At 51.1% G+C, this 13,842-nt stretch overlaps 1 protein-coding gene across 3 annotated transcripts in view; it reads right to left on the reverse strand.

The window, feature by feature from the left end:
* The window catches only part of PHF2 (PHD finger protein 2), a 54,379-nt gene extending 40,937 nt beyond the window's left edge, over positions 1 to 13,442 (reverse strand). The window contains exon 1 of one of the 3 annotated variants that reach the window (XM_056501945.1): positions 12,874 to 13,440. In XM_056501945.1, coding sequence (XP_056357920.1) covers positions 12,874 to 12,971 — 98 coding nt within the window. In that variant the 5' untranslated portion in view covers positions 12,972 to 13,440. Of the gene's footprint in view, positions 1 to 11,822; positions 11,928 to 12,873 lie in introns of those variants that run through there. The other 2 variants (XM_056501947.1, XM_056501946.1) reach the window with 2 other exon arrangements.
* Positions 13,443 to 13,842: the final 400 nt, after the last annotated feature.

The raw sequence follows: 13,842 nt of genomic DNA on the forward strand, positions 1-13,842 counted from the left end.
CCTGGGAGAGCCCCACAGCAGAAGGAACCCCAAAAGCTGGGCTAAACCCAAGCCCTGAGGAGCAGGAGCCAGGATCAGCTGTGCTGTAATGCAAACCTGTGTTCACCAAGCACTGCTTGGTAAAACATACTCTGTATGTCTCGCCCTCTGCAATTCTAGGAATTACCTTTTAAAAATGAGCACATACACACCAGGAAACCAGCCACTGTGTAAAACCCCTCCAAACTGAGCCTTGCCCTGACCCCGTCATTCCATTTCTCCCTCCAACAGGAATATTACTGCAAATAAATACCACTGCTGTACAGAACCCACAACTCAACAAACTCCTGTAACACTGGCCTGCTACAAACTCACACCTGCAACCAATGGATCACTCTGGAATTTTTTATTTTGTGACTTGTCCTCCAAAAGCCACAATACCCAGAGCAACACCATTCCTTTGCACTTCCTGTTCCTTCGTCACAGCTCTTGACCACATCAAGGATCTGCTCTTCCTGCATGTAACATCCACAGCCAAATGTATGGCAGGAGCAGGCTGGAGATGGGCAGTGTATGTATCTGACTAAATGACAGATAAATGCAAATAAACTAAACAGTAGCAAAGCCCCAGACATCATTAACTTCATACAGCAACAGCTACTTGTGCCTGTATATCTATTTATACGTCCATGTATGTATTTATACACCTATGTATGTATTTATACACATTAATACATATCTGAGTATTGTGTGGTTTTTATTTGCTTTAATTGTGACACCCATTTATATAACCATTTATATAACTTACTTTTAAATCTGAGGTAACATCACTGTAATTTGCATAAGCATGCTCAGATCTCGCTAAAAATACTGGTCAATGGCTGTCCATTTCAGTCACAGGACCATGTTCATGTATTCTTTATAGATATATATATATATTTATAAATATATAAACATATGGCAATCCTGATAGTATCCTGATGTTACCTTTCCATGCTCTGTTTTTCATGGCAAATGCTCTGAACCAGCTGCAGTGCTCACAGGGGAAGCTCCAAAAGGAGCCGACAGTACAAGGAGGGAGAAGGAACAGCAATAATTTTCACTGGCATATTTACAAAGAACTTACAGTATTAAACCAAACAACCACACAATTAAAGAATGATAAATTATTAACAAAACCTCCAAATTGTTCTTGATTGTTTCTGTTGTTGAAATGCATAACCTCCTCTTGTATCTTTTCAGCATTTCAAAGACATTTTCAAAAGATTAACATCAAATTTCAAATGACCTAATTGCAGCTTTATCACATTTTATTCCTATTTCAAGATGCAAACTGGCTTTATTGGTCTCCATGTACATCCATGCTATGCTCTGCATGTTCTTCCCATGCCATTCTCCAGCTGGCTCGCCTCCACAACCACTAACCAGGTGACAGCACAGGGTCCCTGCCCACGGCATGCTCAGCACTGCCCCACTGCTGAAAACAGCCACGGTGGAGAAGGCCCACGCTGTCCTTGACACAGTACATGGCATGTGCGTGTGGGAATGATGGATAACCTCCTTCATAGAGGGAAACAAAGACAACCTGTGTGTTTAGAAAGAAAACCATGGTAGCAACAGCCATAAACCACATGAGCATCCTCAGATCAGGCATCCAGACTGGGCACTGGGCTGCTGTGAAATGGTGTCCTTCATGTCCATGGAAGGATTTGCTCCACCTGCTAACTGAGGTAAAGTGCACTTTTCTTCAGCTGATTCAGGCATCTGCACATCATTGCATTCTGGCAGGAGGCTGGAGCAAGGTGAGGTTTAAGGTGCCACCCAAATTATTCTGGGATTCTATGGGAAGTCATAAATTTCCTCTTTTTCTCCAGATACTTTTCTTGCTTTTTTACAAACACGACATGAAGTGTTAATACTGTTTCATTGCTTGTAACTTTTCAACACAAATCAGACCTCAGCCTTGCTCTTCTTAAAGGGAAAACTTTACCTGACTGAACCCTTCCAGCCCATGCAGGATGTGCTCCACAAGACATCCTTCCTTAAAAAATTACATTTTCTGTGACATTTTCTGTGACATTTCTGTCACCCTGAAGCCCTGTGCCATGAGCAGGACCTGGAATGCCAGCAGGCCAGTGCCACTGGGCCTCCCCATCAGCATGGTTTGCAGTTACAGCCATGTTCTGCTCTGAGAGGGATTTCAGATCTCCAAGAATGCAAAGAAACACGAAATTCAGAAGGAACAATAAAAAGGCAGAAGCAGCAGCCAGCAGGTTCAGGCTGTGACTGCAGGCAGCCAGACTGGCTCTGCTCCCACTCACTGCAAGATTCTGGGTAAGTGCTCTTCAGAAACACCTCCCTGACACACGCTTTCCTTCCTCAAACCATTTGCCAACTCTCACACCACAACAAAAGCAGAAACAATTATTCTGAAGAACATTTGTGAGTGCTTTGTATCTGAAAAACTTCCTTGCACCAAAGCATAAAACAACACTTCTGCTTGTTCTACACAAAAAGTCCCAAGCAACCAAAAAAAACCTCACAAATGAACAACAAAACCTGCCCACCCTCCCTGCAGAAAGCCTCCATGGAAAAAGCTTAGGCTTGAGAACTTAAAAACATTAAGGTTTGTCATTGAACACTACAGGCAACAGGAGCTGTGATTGCAAGTGACATGTTGAATAGATAATTTCCTACAGCCCCTTGCTTTGGAAGCATCAGGGAACAACCCCAGCTCCAGCTCGTTCCAGCCCTTTGGGTATTTTTCAAATAGCATTGTAACTGAATTCCTGCAATTACTTCAGTTCAGCATTTTTTAAATGGAAAAAAATAGCAGTATGTTAAAAAGGGACATAAATTGTATATGGGATTTAGGCAGCAGCCAACACCAGTTCAGGGCAGCCCCAGATGGCAACTGGGAGCAGAACACTCTGCCCAGCACCACCCTCGGTGCAGGACTGCTCTTCACACCATCTCCTCCTGCTGCTGTCACTCACAGCATCCACTTCCTTACCTGCTCCCCTCTCCACGCAGGCTGAAAACATCCCAAGTGAATCTGTAACGTGAACTCCCACTTTCAGTAACACTCACAGCATCCCACAGGGGCAGTGGGCTGCGTCCAGCCTGCAAAGCCAAGGAATATCCCCACAATCCCTGTGACCTGCTCCCCAGGAGCAGTGAAGGTGCAGGAGCAGCACACAGCTGATCACAGCCACACCGCAGAGGTACCGAGATATTCAGGTGAGCGGGAATCACCACTGCACAGCCAACCTCAGCACGCTGCCTTTTACAGGAGCTGTTTGGGCAAAATTATCCTGTTCTCTGGTGAGTCTGGTGCGGTGTCGAAAAGAGGGCAAAACTTGATAAAAGCGGATAATGCTGCGAGAGAACGGTCCTGCTAAGCCCGGGAGCGGGGCTGGGATGTCTCCGAAGCGTTTGCTCAGTTTGTAACAGTCCTGAGCAACTCTGTGTCCAAAGAATGAAGTAAAATAATGTATCCAAGTGCTTGAGAGCCCTCTCCATCCATGTCCTGGCAAACCGAGCCTGGCGCTGTCTCCTCCAGACTGTGATTTACAAGCAGTATCAGGAATAGTAACAGTTTTCCACCCACAGCTGCGTTTCACCCCCGGTATTGCTCATAGTGCCCTGCGGTTTTACTCCCACACCTTCCAGCAATCCTCGATTTCTAAGGACATTGCTGCATCTATCGACACACATCCATTCCATCCGAGGCACCTGGAGCTGGGGGCACGGGGTGCAGGGGTGCAGGCCAGGCAGGGGGGTGAGCAGGAGATGCAGTGGGGCAGAGGGGTGAGCAGGGGGGCAGTGGTGCAGGCAGAGGGGTGAGCAGGGGGTGCAGTGGTGCACAGGGGTGAGCAGGGGGTGCAGTGGTGCACAGGGGTGAGCGGGGTGCAGTGGTGCAGGCAGAGGGGTGAGCAGGGGGTGCAGTGGTGCAGGCACAGGGGTGAGCAGGGGTGCAGTGGTGCAGGCAGAGGGGTGAGCAGGGGGTGCAGTGGTGCAGGCACAGGGGTGAGCGGGGTGCAGTGGTGCACAGGGGTGAGCAGGGGTGCAGTGGTGCAGGCACAGGGGTGAGCAGGGGTGCAGTGGTGCACAGGGGTGAGCAGGGGTGCAGTGGTGCAGAGGGGTGAGCAGGGGTGCAGTGGTGCACAGGGGTGAGCAGGGGTGCAGTGGTGCATGCAGAGGGGTGAGCAGGGGTGCAGTGGTGCAGGCACAGGGGTAGCAGGGGGTGCAGTGGTGCAGAGGGGTGAGCAGGGGTGCAGTGGTGCACAGGGGTGAGCGGGGTGCAGTGGTGCAGGCACAGGGGTGAGCGGGGTGCAGTGGTGCAGGCAGGGCAGGGGGGTGAGCAGGAGGTGCAGTGGTGCAGAGGGGTGAGCAGGGGTGCAGTGGTGCAGGCACAGGGGTGAGCAGGGGGGGCAGTGGTGCAGGCAGAGGGGTGAGCAGGGGTGCAGTGGTGCACAGGGGTGAGCGGGGCTGCAGTGGTACAGGCAGAGGGGTGAGCAGGGGTGCACAGGGGTGAGCAGGGGCTGCAGAAGTGCAGAGGGGTGAGCAGGGGTGCAGTGGTGCAGAGGGGTGAGCAGGGGTGCAGTGGTGCAGGCAGGGCAGAGGGTGTGCTGGTGAAGCTGGCAGTGAGGTTTCAGGGCATGATGAGCTGCTGCCCTGGCTTATGTGGAGCCTGCTCCTGTGGGTGCTGGAAGGACAGTGCCGAGGGCAGGATTCCTCAGCAGGAGCTGGTGTGCACCCACTGCAGCGCCTCGTGATTCTAGCAGGCTGAACTTGTCACACTCCCAGGCAACAGTCTAAAAATTTGTTTTTGAGGGACTGTTACATGTTTCTTTCTGCTTTCCTTGGTCCTTCATCACTTTGACTTATCAGTGCTAGTTCAGCAGACTGGAGAGGTTTTTTCTTGCTTCAACTCAGAAGAAGGCTGAGGCCTTCTGTTGTTATTCATGAGCCATTCCAAAGGTAGAAACCCTATTTCAAAATCAGACTGTTTAAAAAGTAACTAGTGCAGCCATACCTGGCTCCTTTACAAATTTAATGCAGATAACCAACATTTGTCTGATAAGTTACTGCAAATATAAACAAAGAAAAGGGGAAACTTGAATGTGGAGTAGAAGAGATGGGAAAAATATCCACTGAAATATGGTCAAAAGTTAAAAGGTCCTATATAATTAAGAGTATTTCTTGGACTGTAGAAGAAATGTTCTACTATTTCAGCCAAACCCAGATGAACAATTTTATCATCTCACAATTAAAGAAGATGACTTGAGCAGAAGTACATCAAAACATTGATAGAAACACCTCAGTGAGAAAGAGGCTCTTCACTAATGCAATAATAGAGCACTTGGAAACTGAAAATAAACTTGGATTGGAAATACACATTATTTTTTCCAATAATGAACTAATAAACCATTGGGACAACTCATTAGTGGATTTGTTGACTTTCCCTCAAGAACAGCTGTGCTTTCGTTCGGCCAATGTGTTTGTCCTGATGCAAAAGAGTTGGTGGATAAGAGCTCCAAATACTGCCAAGAACCACTTGGGCAGCAAAAGCTGTGAATTCAGGATCTTCTCAGAACACATCTGAGTGTTTTAAGACTTCCTCAGCCATCTCAACAAGAGCAAATCCACCTCTTGTAGAACAAGCCCCATATTAGCCTGAAAGGAAATGGCATTCTCAATTTTCCAACCCTCTTTCACATGCTCTACCCACCTTTACATCTCTCAGGGTGAAGTTTCATTGAGAGGCAAAATCAGAGCAGGAATTAGTCAAGTCTTTGGAATGATGAATCCCTTATCAGTAAGCAGCTGCACAGTAGCACGTCAGTGTTCCATCCACACAGCAGGGATGAGAGAGCAGAGGCTGGCAAGAGGCAGCCCCTGGGCTCTCTGGGGGGCTTGTGGCTTCTGACGGCACCTCTGTGACTGGGATTTCTGAAGTGACCACGGAACAAAAGACTTAGTACCCCACTTGTTCACCATTCTTTGCTAAATATCTTTTCATTCAGCTAACCAGGAGGACTCTTTGGTGACAGTGTTCTTTAATTCCCTGGGAAACACTTCTGGGATGTGAAGGAACTCAGATGCTGTTCATATGCTGTTCCCATGGCCTGCAAGGAGCTAGGGGTTCCAGTAGTCCTGCTCCCAGCCAGTAAACTGCTCCTTTTGGCTAAATTAAAAGTACACTAGATACCCTCCACATTCTTTATTAACTGCTGCAATTGTATTTCAGGGTACTTAGAGATCATGAATGGAGAGGAAACCCCAAGTGGATAGTATGGTGATCCAGGAGACACTGTCCCTATAAACACACAGGCCCAGCAGCAACAGTACTGCAAACCCTTTTGCTTCCACCACCTGCCCTGACCCAGAGGCTTTGCTGAGATGCTCAATAAAGGCATTAAATCTCATTCACAACCTTGCTGTGGGGACTGTGCTCCTGCACAAGGATCCTTGGCTGTTCCATGTGCTGCTGATACAAGGGTCACAGCACATATGGCATAGGAACAACATTCCAGCCAATTTCCATTCCCTTCCATTGAGATGTTAACAGCAAAAATGGAGGTTTAACAAAAAATTACAGCTACTGCTATCTAGCAGAAGTATTTCACTTTTTTCACTTGTTACATCCTTCCACTCTGTCAGATGAGGTGAAATGCTCTGAGAGTAAATGTACTGTGTATTTTGCTAAAAGAGGAAAACACAATGAAATCCATGAGCAATTCCATAAAAACAATAAGGCAGCTCTCACATAGTTCCAGATTACTTGGTCGACAATTGCAAACAGGAAATTTTAAAATATCTTTGTTTCTGCAGTTCTGGTTTATTTCTTCCTGTCAAAATTTACTATTGCTTAATTTTTTGCTCGTCTTGACTTCTTGCTAAAACTAATGGATGAAGTACTAAAAATTGCTGACTATCCCAGCAGAAGCCTATCTTGGTTAGCTGGCTTGGTCAGCCAGGGAAACTCTATGTCCTCACTCCTGTTCTGCTTGTAAGCACAGGACTAAGGCCTGGCCTCACCTGGAGAAGCAGCATCTGTCAGTTTTTGGGGATGTGCCTGAGAGGAAAAGAAGGAGGAACTCCTCCATGGGCTGCTAGGAGTCCTGCACATGTTGTCAGCCTCTTCCAACAGCTCTTCCAAAGACCCAGGAGAGTGCAACAAGGAGGGATTTGCACTCTCCAAGCCCAGGAGCAAATATTAATCCCTGGCACCCTGGGTGCCCCAGGCTGTGGTCCCAGTGCTGGAGAGCACCAAGCACCAGAACGAAGCTGGGGATCACAGAATTGTGGAAACCTTTGGGTTGGAAAAACCTCAAAATCTTCAGGTCCAGCCACCCCCACTAGCACTGCTAGTCTACACCTCTCTTAAATCCATCCACAGATGCTGACTCCAGACAGTCTGTGCCAGGGATGACAACCCTTTCGATGCAGAAACTTTCCCCTATATCCAATCTAAACTTCCCCTGGCACAACTTAAGCCATTTGTCTCAAAATGCTGCAGACTGATCACACCACTCTGCTGGAGACCACAGCCCCCAGGATACCCCTTCCCTCAGAGAGTGCCCTTCTGGGTGGGGGGAAGATGCTCAGCCATCACACAGGGTGGGGGATCACCACCCCAGGAAAAATCTACGCAACACACCTGGTGAGATTTGCCAAACACGTTGTCATTGGCATTATAGTGTATACCAGAGGTATTTGCATGCAACAGCCAGCTAACATCCAAAAATAGCCATGCATAAAGTTGTAAAATGGACTGTGACACTGTGACCAGCCTAGATTTTTTTCAGGAATTACTATTGGTATCAATCAGCCAGTGTAAGATTTGCAAATGTATGCCCACATTACAGTGTTATCAGTCACTGATAAGATGCATGAAGTGGTCACTATGAAAACCCATGTGATCCCAAAGCATCAGCTCACTTGTAGCACAAACAAACCTCCAGCACTGTTACAGAGCACATTTCTAGGGCTCTTTTTAAGGCTACAAACTGTGTTTTAATAAAATATTTTGAGAACTGTAGACCTACAGGCTGCCATACAAGAGAGGGCTGCCCCCATTCAGGAGAGGGCTATCTGGGCAAGGAGCACACCCTCAGTTTTCAGTGTAAATATACTACACTGCTACTACAAAATTTATATTGGTCAGAAAGAAGAAAATCCATTAAGGTAATATTAAAGATGGTGGCCTGTGAGTTTTGGAAAGCCTTATAGTGTTTGTATAACATTTCTTCTCTTCACCAGCATCTCCCCATATGCAGTTAAAAAGTCCTTTGATAATTTTTGTCAAGACATCTTTACCAAGTTCCTTTATTATGGAGCTATTCAGCACTAAGGAAGTTCTCCTCTGCTTGCAGAACTCATTTCTTTGCTGTGACATGGCTGGTAAGGCTGCCATCCTGCTAGTGTTGAACTCAACAGGTACATAGGTGTCCACAGGACTGCTCACAAAACAGTGCAGCTAAAGCCTTGGGCTGCTAGAGAGTACTTATTAAAACACAGTATCTCTCTCTTTTTTTAATGAAACATGAATTGTGTTTAATATTTCTATCATTTAATCCTTTCAGAGATAAAATCTGGGTAAAACCTTCCAGAATTAGAAAAATCTTTATATACAAAAATCTTCTGTGATCTATACTGGCTCTCAGGTACCAGCAGGCCAGTCAATGTTCATGTAGGCCTTTTCACATTCTTGGTATTAATTAGACTTGGATTTTCTAAAGCATTCTAGTATAGTCATTAGCATGGCTTGTTCATGATACCTGCTGTGGGCAGGCTCCCAGAAAAATGGAGCCTGTCATGTCAACAAGAAAAATTGAAATAACCTAAGATTTTTAGTTATTTGAAAAACTTACACACCTCGGTCCTATCAGAACTCGGCACAAGAAAGGAAATATTTCTGGACACAGCACGATTAACCTCAGGGATTTCTTCTGCTGTCATAAAACCAAAGCAAACAGCATGCTACTTTTAAGGATTATCCTCATCTTCAAATTTTAGCCAGATTTCCAAATTTGCCCATAGCTAGTTATAAGCCTGGGTAATAGAGTGGAACTAGATGCTGCCGTGTAAAATCAGACCTGTTTTTGAAAGGGAAAACGATGAATGCTCTGTTATGAGCATAAAATCTGCCCACACACAGGGTTTAGATTTGCAGAGTAACAGAGAAGTGCTTTCCTTAAGCCAGCCATGTTCACTCTGTGTGCCAGGGCATCCCGAGTAACTCCCACCACCACTTCAGGCTGCTCTGATAACTGCATGAGCTGCTTTTAGGTAACTAAACCTTTTACTAAGTTATTGACCACTGCTGGGCCTGGAGCAATAAGGTTCAAAGTTTAAATATACACGAGGTAATAAAAATACTTGTTTCATTTAGTGAGCAGGATCCCACCCTACAGCACCAGGTGTGGGTTTTAAGAACAGGTAACAAAATACTGCAGAGAAAATGAATAATTTACCTCCCCTCACCTACAGCTGTAATGAGTAACCTCGAACAGATTTCTAGTTGAACAAACTGGTACAAGAAGACTTGTCTTGGATACAAGATTCTGTAAAGTTTCCATTGCAGATGAGACACTTGGAGACCTGTCATCATGTAGGACTTTTTCCAGCCCCCAGCAACTTGCCAGCAAGCCCATCCCTGCTCCTAGGAAGGGGGAATGGAGGGTGTCCCTGCGGGGCAGCACAGTGTCACCAGGCATGGACAGCCAGCAGCATCACCTGCAAGCTGTGGAAAAGGCAAAGCTCGTCACAGCACGCAGCTGAACCCCCTTGTCCCACATCCCCTGTGCCCAAGCACACGTGGCTGGCCCAGGGACCCTGGCCCAGGCCTGTGGCACAGCTGGCACCAATCTTTCTGTCCAGCCAGGCCTACCCATGGCACCTGCTGAGTTTCACCTTCTTCACACATCAAGACCACTCCCTCTTCCTCCTCCCTTCCTGGTCTTCTTCAGAGCCAGCTCCCATGCCAAGCAGTCTCTGCACCCCAGCTGTCCCTGCTGCCTGCAGACCTGGTGCCAGGCAGAACAACACCAGGACTCCTCCGTGGGATGGGACCCAAGGGGAGAGGGGTTTCACCAGGGTGGCAGCTCAGGGCAGAGCACTGAGGTGTGTGGGACTTCATCAGCCCGAACAGCCTCACCAAAGAACACACAAAGAGGAGTCAAACAGCCCCGTGCTCACTTTGGCATTATTGTCCTTCACCTTTAAGACCACCTCTGTCCTTTCCAGACAGCTGGAAGCTGCTTGTCTGGAGCAGCTCAGGGAAACGGATAGACCAGGAATGATAAAGCCTCAGGAGTCACAGGATTCTGTGACCACACCAAAAGCTCCACGGCTCAGCACACTTCAGCACTGTCCTAGGGTCCCCACTGCATTTGTCTCAGATGTGCAGAGAGCTCCACTGCCCTGTGCCCAAATTCTAAACTACATTACATGAGTTTAACACACTTTAAATACTTTGAAAATATCAATTTGCCATCAGAACTTCTGAAGTTGCCACAGAGATGTTGCCCAGCCTTAGATGAAAGGAAGACTGTGACTGCTGCAGGGATAAACCCATGAAAAATATTTATTTTAAATATTTGGGAACCTTGGTCAGAAGGGAAACATGAAAACAACTGATCTACTTCTACAAAACCAAACCAGAAATGACACCTTTTTCTTTCTGAATTGCACACTGTACATGATGCTAAAAAGAAAAAGAAATATGATTAAAACACCGGGCAAGCCTTCTGAGAACTGTGCAGCTTGGCACACTAACACTCATGTTTGGTTGCCACACCTATGTAACATTGTATTTTTGGTTGCAGTACTATATAAGATTGAATATTTTTTTTTCAGTTCCGTATAAATATTAACATCAGCGCTTTGAGCATCCAGCAGAGACACGATTTTATACAACTAAATCCTGATTTTTTTTTTCTATTTATTTGCTTGTATATTACCAAGAAAAGCAAACAGTACAATAGAAAAGCCGTTTGCTTCTAACACTCCGTGAACGTCTCTGATACAATTATCTCAGGTTTTGACATTTTAAGAAGTGAACTCCTCGGTTTTCTTTCTCTAAAATCGATCTCTGGACACTACCATAATCTAAGGGAAAAGGGTACAGACTCCACCCCAGAAGCGCTACGAATCAATTCTGCCCTTCATGCCACAAAATTAAACTACCTTTCCTTGTGCTATTGACCCCGAGCTGCCCACAACATGATCTTTTGCTTGATCAGCTCCAAGTAACCTCTCTTCATCAGTTTCAATGGAAATTCACCATCCTGTGCAGGCACCTTAACTCCTTTCGCTGTTTACTCTTCAGGAATCCACTCCGTCATTACTTTGCCTGAAAATCTTTATTTTTTTCATGTCCTTAAACTTTCAAAGTTTCAAGTACACATGCTTGAGGCTTCTCTCCAGCCTCACCTCACCACGTGTGCCCGAGTCCCCAGCGGCACGGCCAACGGGAGTCCTGCGAGCCTCACGTCCCGGACCACAGGTGCGGAGCACCCTTCTGCCAACACTGGCACTAGGACTGCCTGTTTCTGCATTTCGCTTCCTGTTTCTACACAGCTTCTAAAATAAACGGCAGAGCATCATTCCTAATGCCACGGCAAGGCGTCTTGAACAGTTCATCCCGCGCACGGAAGATCCGCGGATGCCCCAGGTCCCGCTCGGGCATCCGTGAGCCGCACCAGGCAGAGCCTCTCGCCTCCGCCTCCCCCGCAGCTGTTTGGAGACGCTGCTGGGCGCTGGTTCCGATGAAAGAGCGACAGCCCAACCCGACCGGACCCCTGCCGTAAAAAGCGCTCATCCAGGTGATTTACCTGATTTTAATTGCACTTTTTACACTTCAATCACTCCTGGGGAATTGCTGCGATGCCGCTGACCCTCCATCCTCCTCCTGCTCCGTCACATCCGAAGGGAGTGAGGCGTCCTGTCGGGGGCCTGAACCCGCGTGTATCCCCCTTCGCCCGGTGACCCCCGTCCCCGGCACGACTGCCCGGCCGCTGAGGTGGCTGTTGAGGCTCTCGGTCCCCAGTCGCCGCCCTCGCCCCCATCACACCAGGCGCCACCGAAGTTCCGCCGCCCGCCCAACTCCGCCGCGGCCGCCCATTGTCTGCGCGCCGTGAGGCGCTCTGGGGAGAAACCAGCCGAAAAGCCGAGTCCTCCGCCCCGCCCGGCCTCCCATGCCGCTCCCCTGCCCGCGGCCCCGCCACGGCAGGCCCCGGCTCCGGGCAGAGCCGGGGGTGCGCGGGGGTCCCCGGGGGCGGGGGCGCTGCCCGGCGGGGCCCGGGGCGGGCGCTGCGCCAGCGAGGGCTCCACGCCCGCTCCCCCCGCCCCGCCCGGCCGCGGCGCCGAGGGGCTGCCAGGGCGGGCGCTCCCCGCAGCCCCCGGCCCTCCCCGGCCATGGCCGCCCTGTCACCGGAGAACACCCCGCGGCCAAGGTGCCCGAGCCCTGCCCGGACGGGAGGCCGAGGCGCGGGGACCGAGCCCGCTGACAGCGCGGCCGAGCCCCGCAGCCGCCGCCGCCGCGGCTCCGCGCCGCCCGCCCCGGGCCCGGCTCCGGCTCCGGGAGGGACGCGGCGCGGAGCCGCGGGCGGGCGGCGCGGGGTGGCCCCATCCCCTCCCCGGGCGCGCACAATGGCCCCCGCCACCCCGGGGCTCCGGTGTCACCGCGGGGGGAGCAGCTTTGTGTCGGGAATCCAGCTCCAAACCCACAAAACACACAAAACCAGCGCGCTGGGAGCGCGGGAGCGGCGCCGGGGAGCGCGGCTCCTCCTTCGCCGCTACGGGAAGGCCTGCGGGAGGGAGCGCGGCGGCGGGAGCGCCGGGGGCGCCGGGGCCGGGGCCGGGGTGCCGGGCGCGGTGCGTTACCTGCCGTGGAACCAGTCCTTGCAGGCGTCGCACTCGATCATGAAGCGGGTCACGTCGTAGGGCAACCGGCAGATGCAATAGACGGGCACCGTCGCCATGTTCGCGCCGATCCGCTCCGCTCGCGGCCGCCCGCCCGCCCGGCCGAGCGGAGCGGAGCGCGGCGGGGCCGAGGCGCCGAGGGGGGAGACACGGGGGAGGGAGAGCGGAAAAACAGAAATAATACGAAATAATAAAAAAACGCTACAAAACCGCGATAGCGGATTTAGGGCTCCAGAGGGGCGGGCGAGCGGTGCCGGAGGACAGGGAAGCGCTGCCCGGAGCCGGGGGCCATGTCCAGGTCCCGCCGCCCGCCGGCGCCGCGGGCCGGGGCTCTCTGTTGTTGTTGTTGTTGTCCCTCCAGGATGGTGATTCCCGGTGCTCGGCGATCGCGGCGGTGCCCCCTGGTGACAGCCCGGCGCGGCCTCCGCGGCGAGCCCGGCCTTGCGTCAGCCCGGAGGAAGCGGGGCCGAGTGGGGCCGGGCCGGGCGGAGCGGAGCGCGGCGGAGCGGGGTCCCCGTTCGGGGCCGGGGCGCGGCGGGGGCTCGGCGGAAAACGCGTGTTTTTGTTAACCCGCGCCTGCCGGGAGGGAGCTGCCCAGCCCGAGCGCCCCCGCCCGCCCCGCCGGGGGGGCCTGGGGGGCGGTGCGGGGGGACCGGGAGCGGGGAGCGCTCGGGGGGCTGCGGGAACGGGGGGTCCCCGCTCGGGGCGCCCGGGGGTGTCTGCGGCAGCGGGCAGAGCCCGCGCGGGGAGCGGGGAGACGGGTGCCCGCCGGAGCGGAGGGCTCCGGGCCGCCCCAAGGGAGAGCAAGCCCGGAGAAGTGGCCGCAAGTGCGGTGCGACCCGCGGGAACAAGGCCCGGCTGGGTGTGCGGTCGGGGCAACCAGAAACACACCGCGGCTGGTTCACATCTAAAGAACCCAAAAGAACGAGC

This window comes from Oenanthe melanoleuca, chromosome 12, assembly GCF_029582105.1.
Source record: "Oenanthe melanoleuca isolate GR-GAL-2019-014 chromosome 12, OMel1.0, whole genome shotgun sequence".
In the NCBI taxonomy this organism is placed as follows: Eukaryota; Metazoa; Chordata; class Aves; order Passeriformes; family Muscicapidae; genus Oenanthe; species Oenanthe melanoleuca.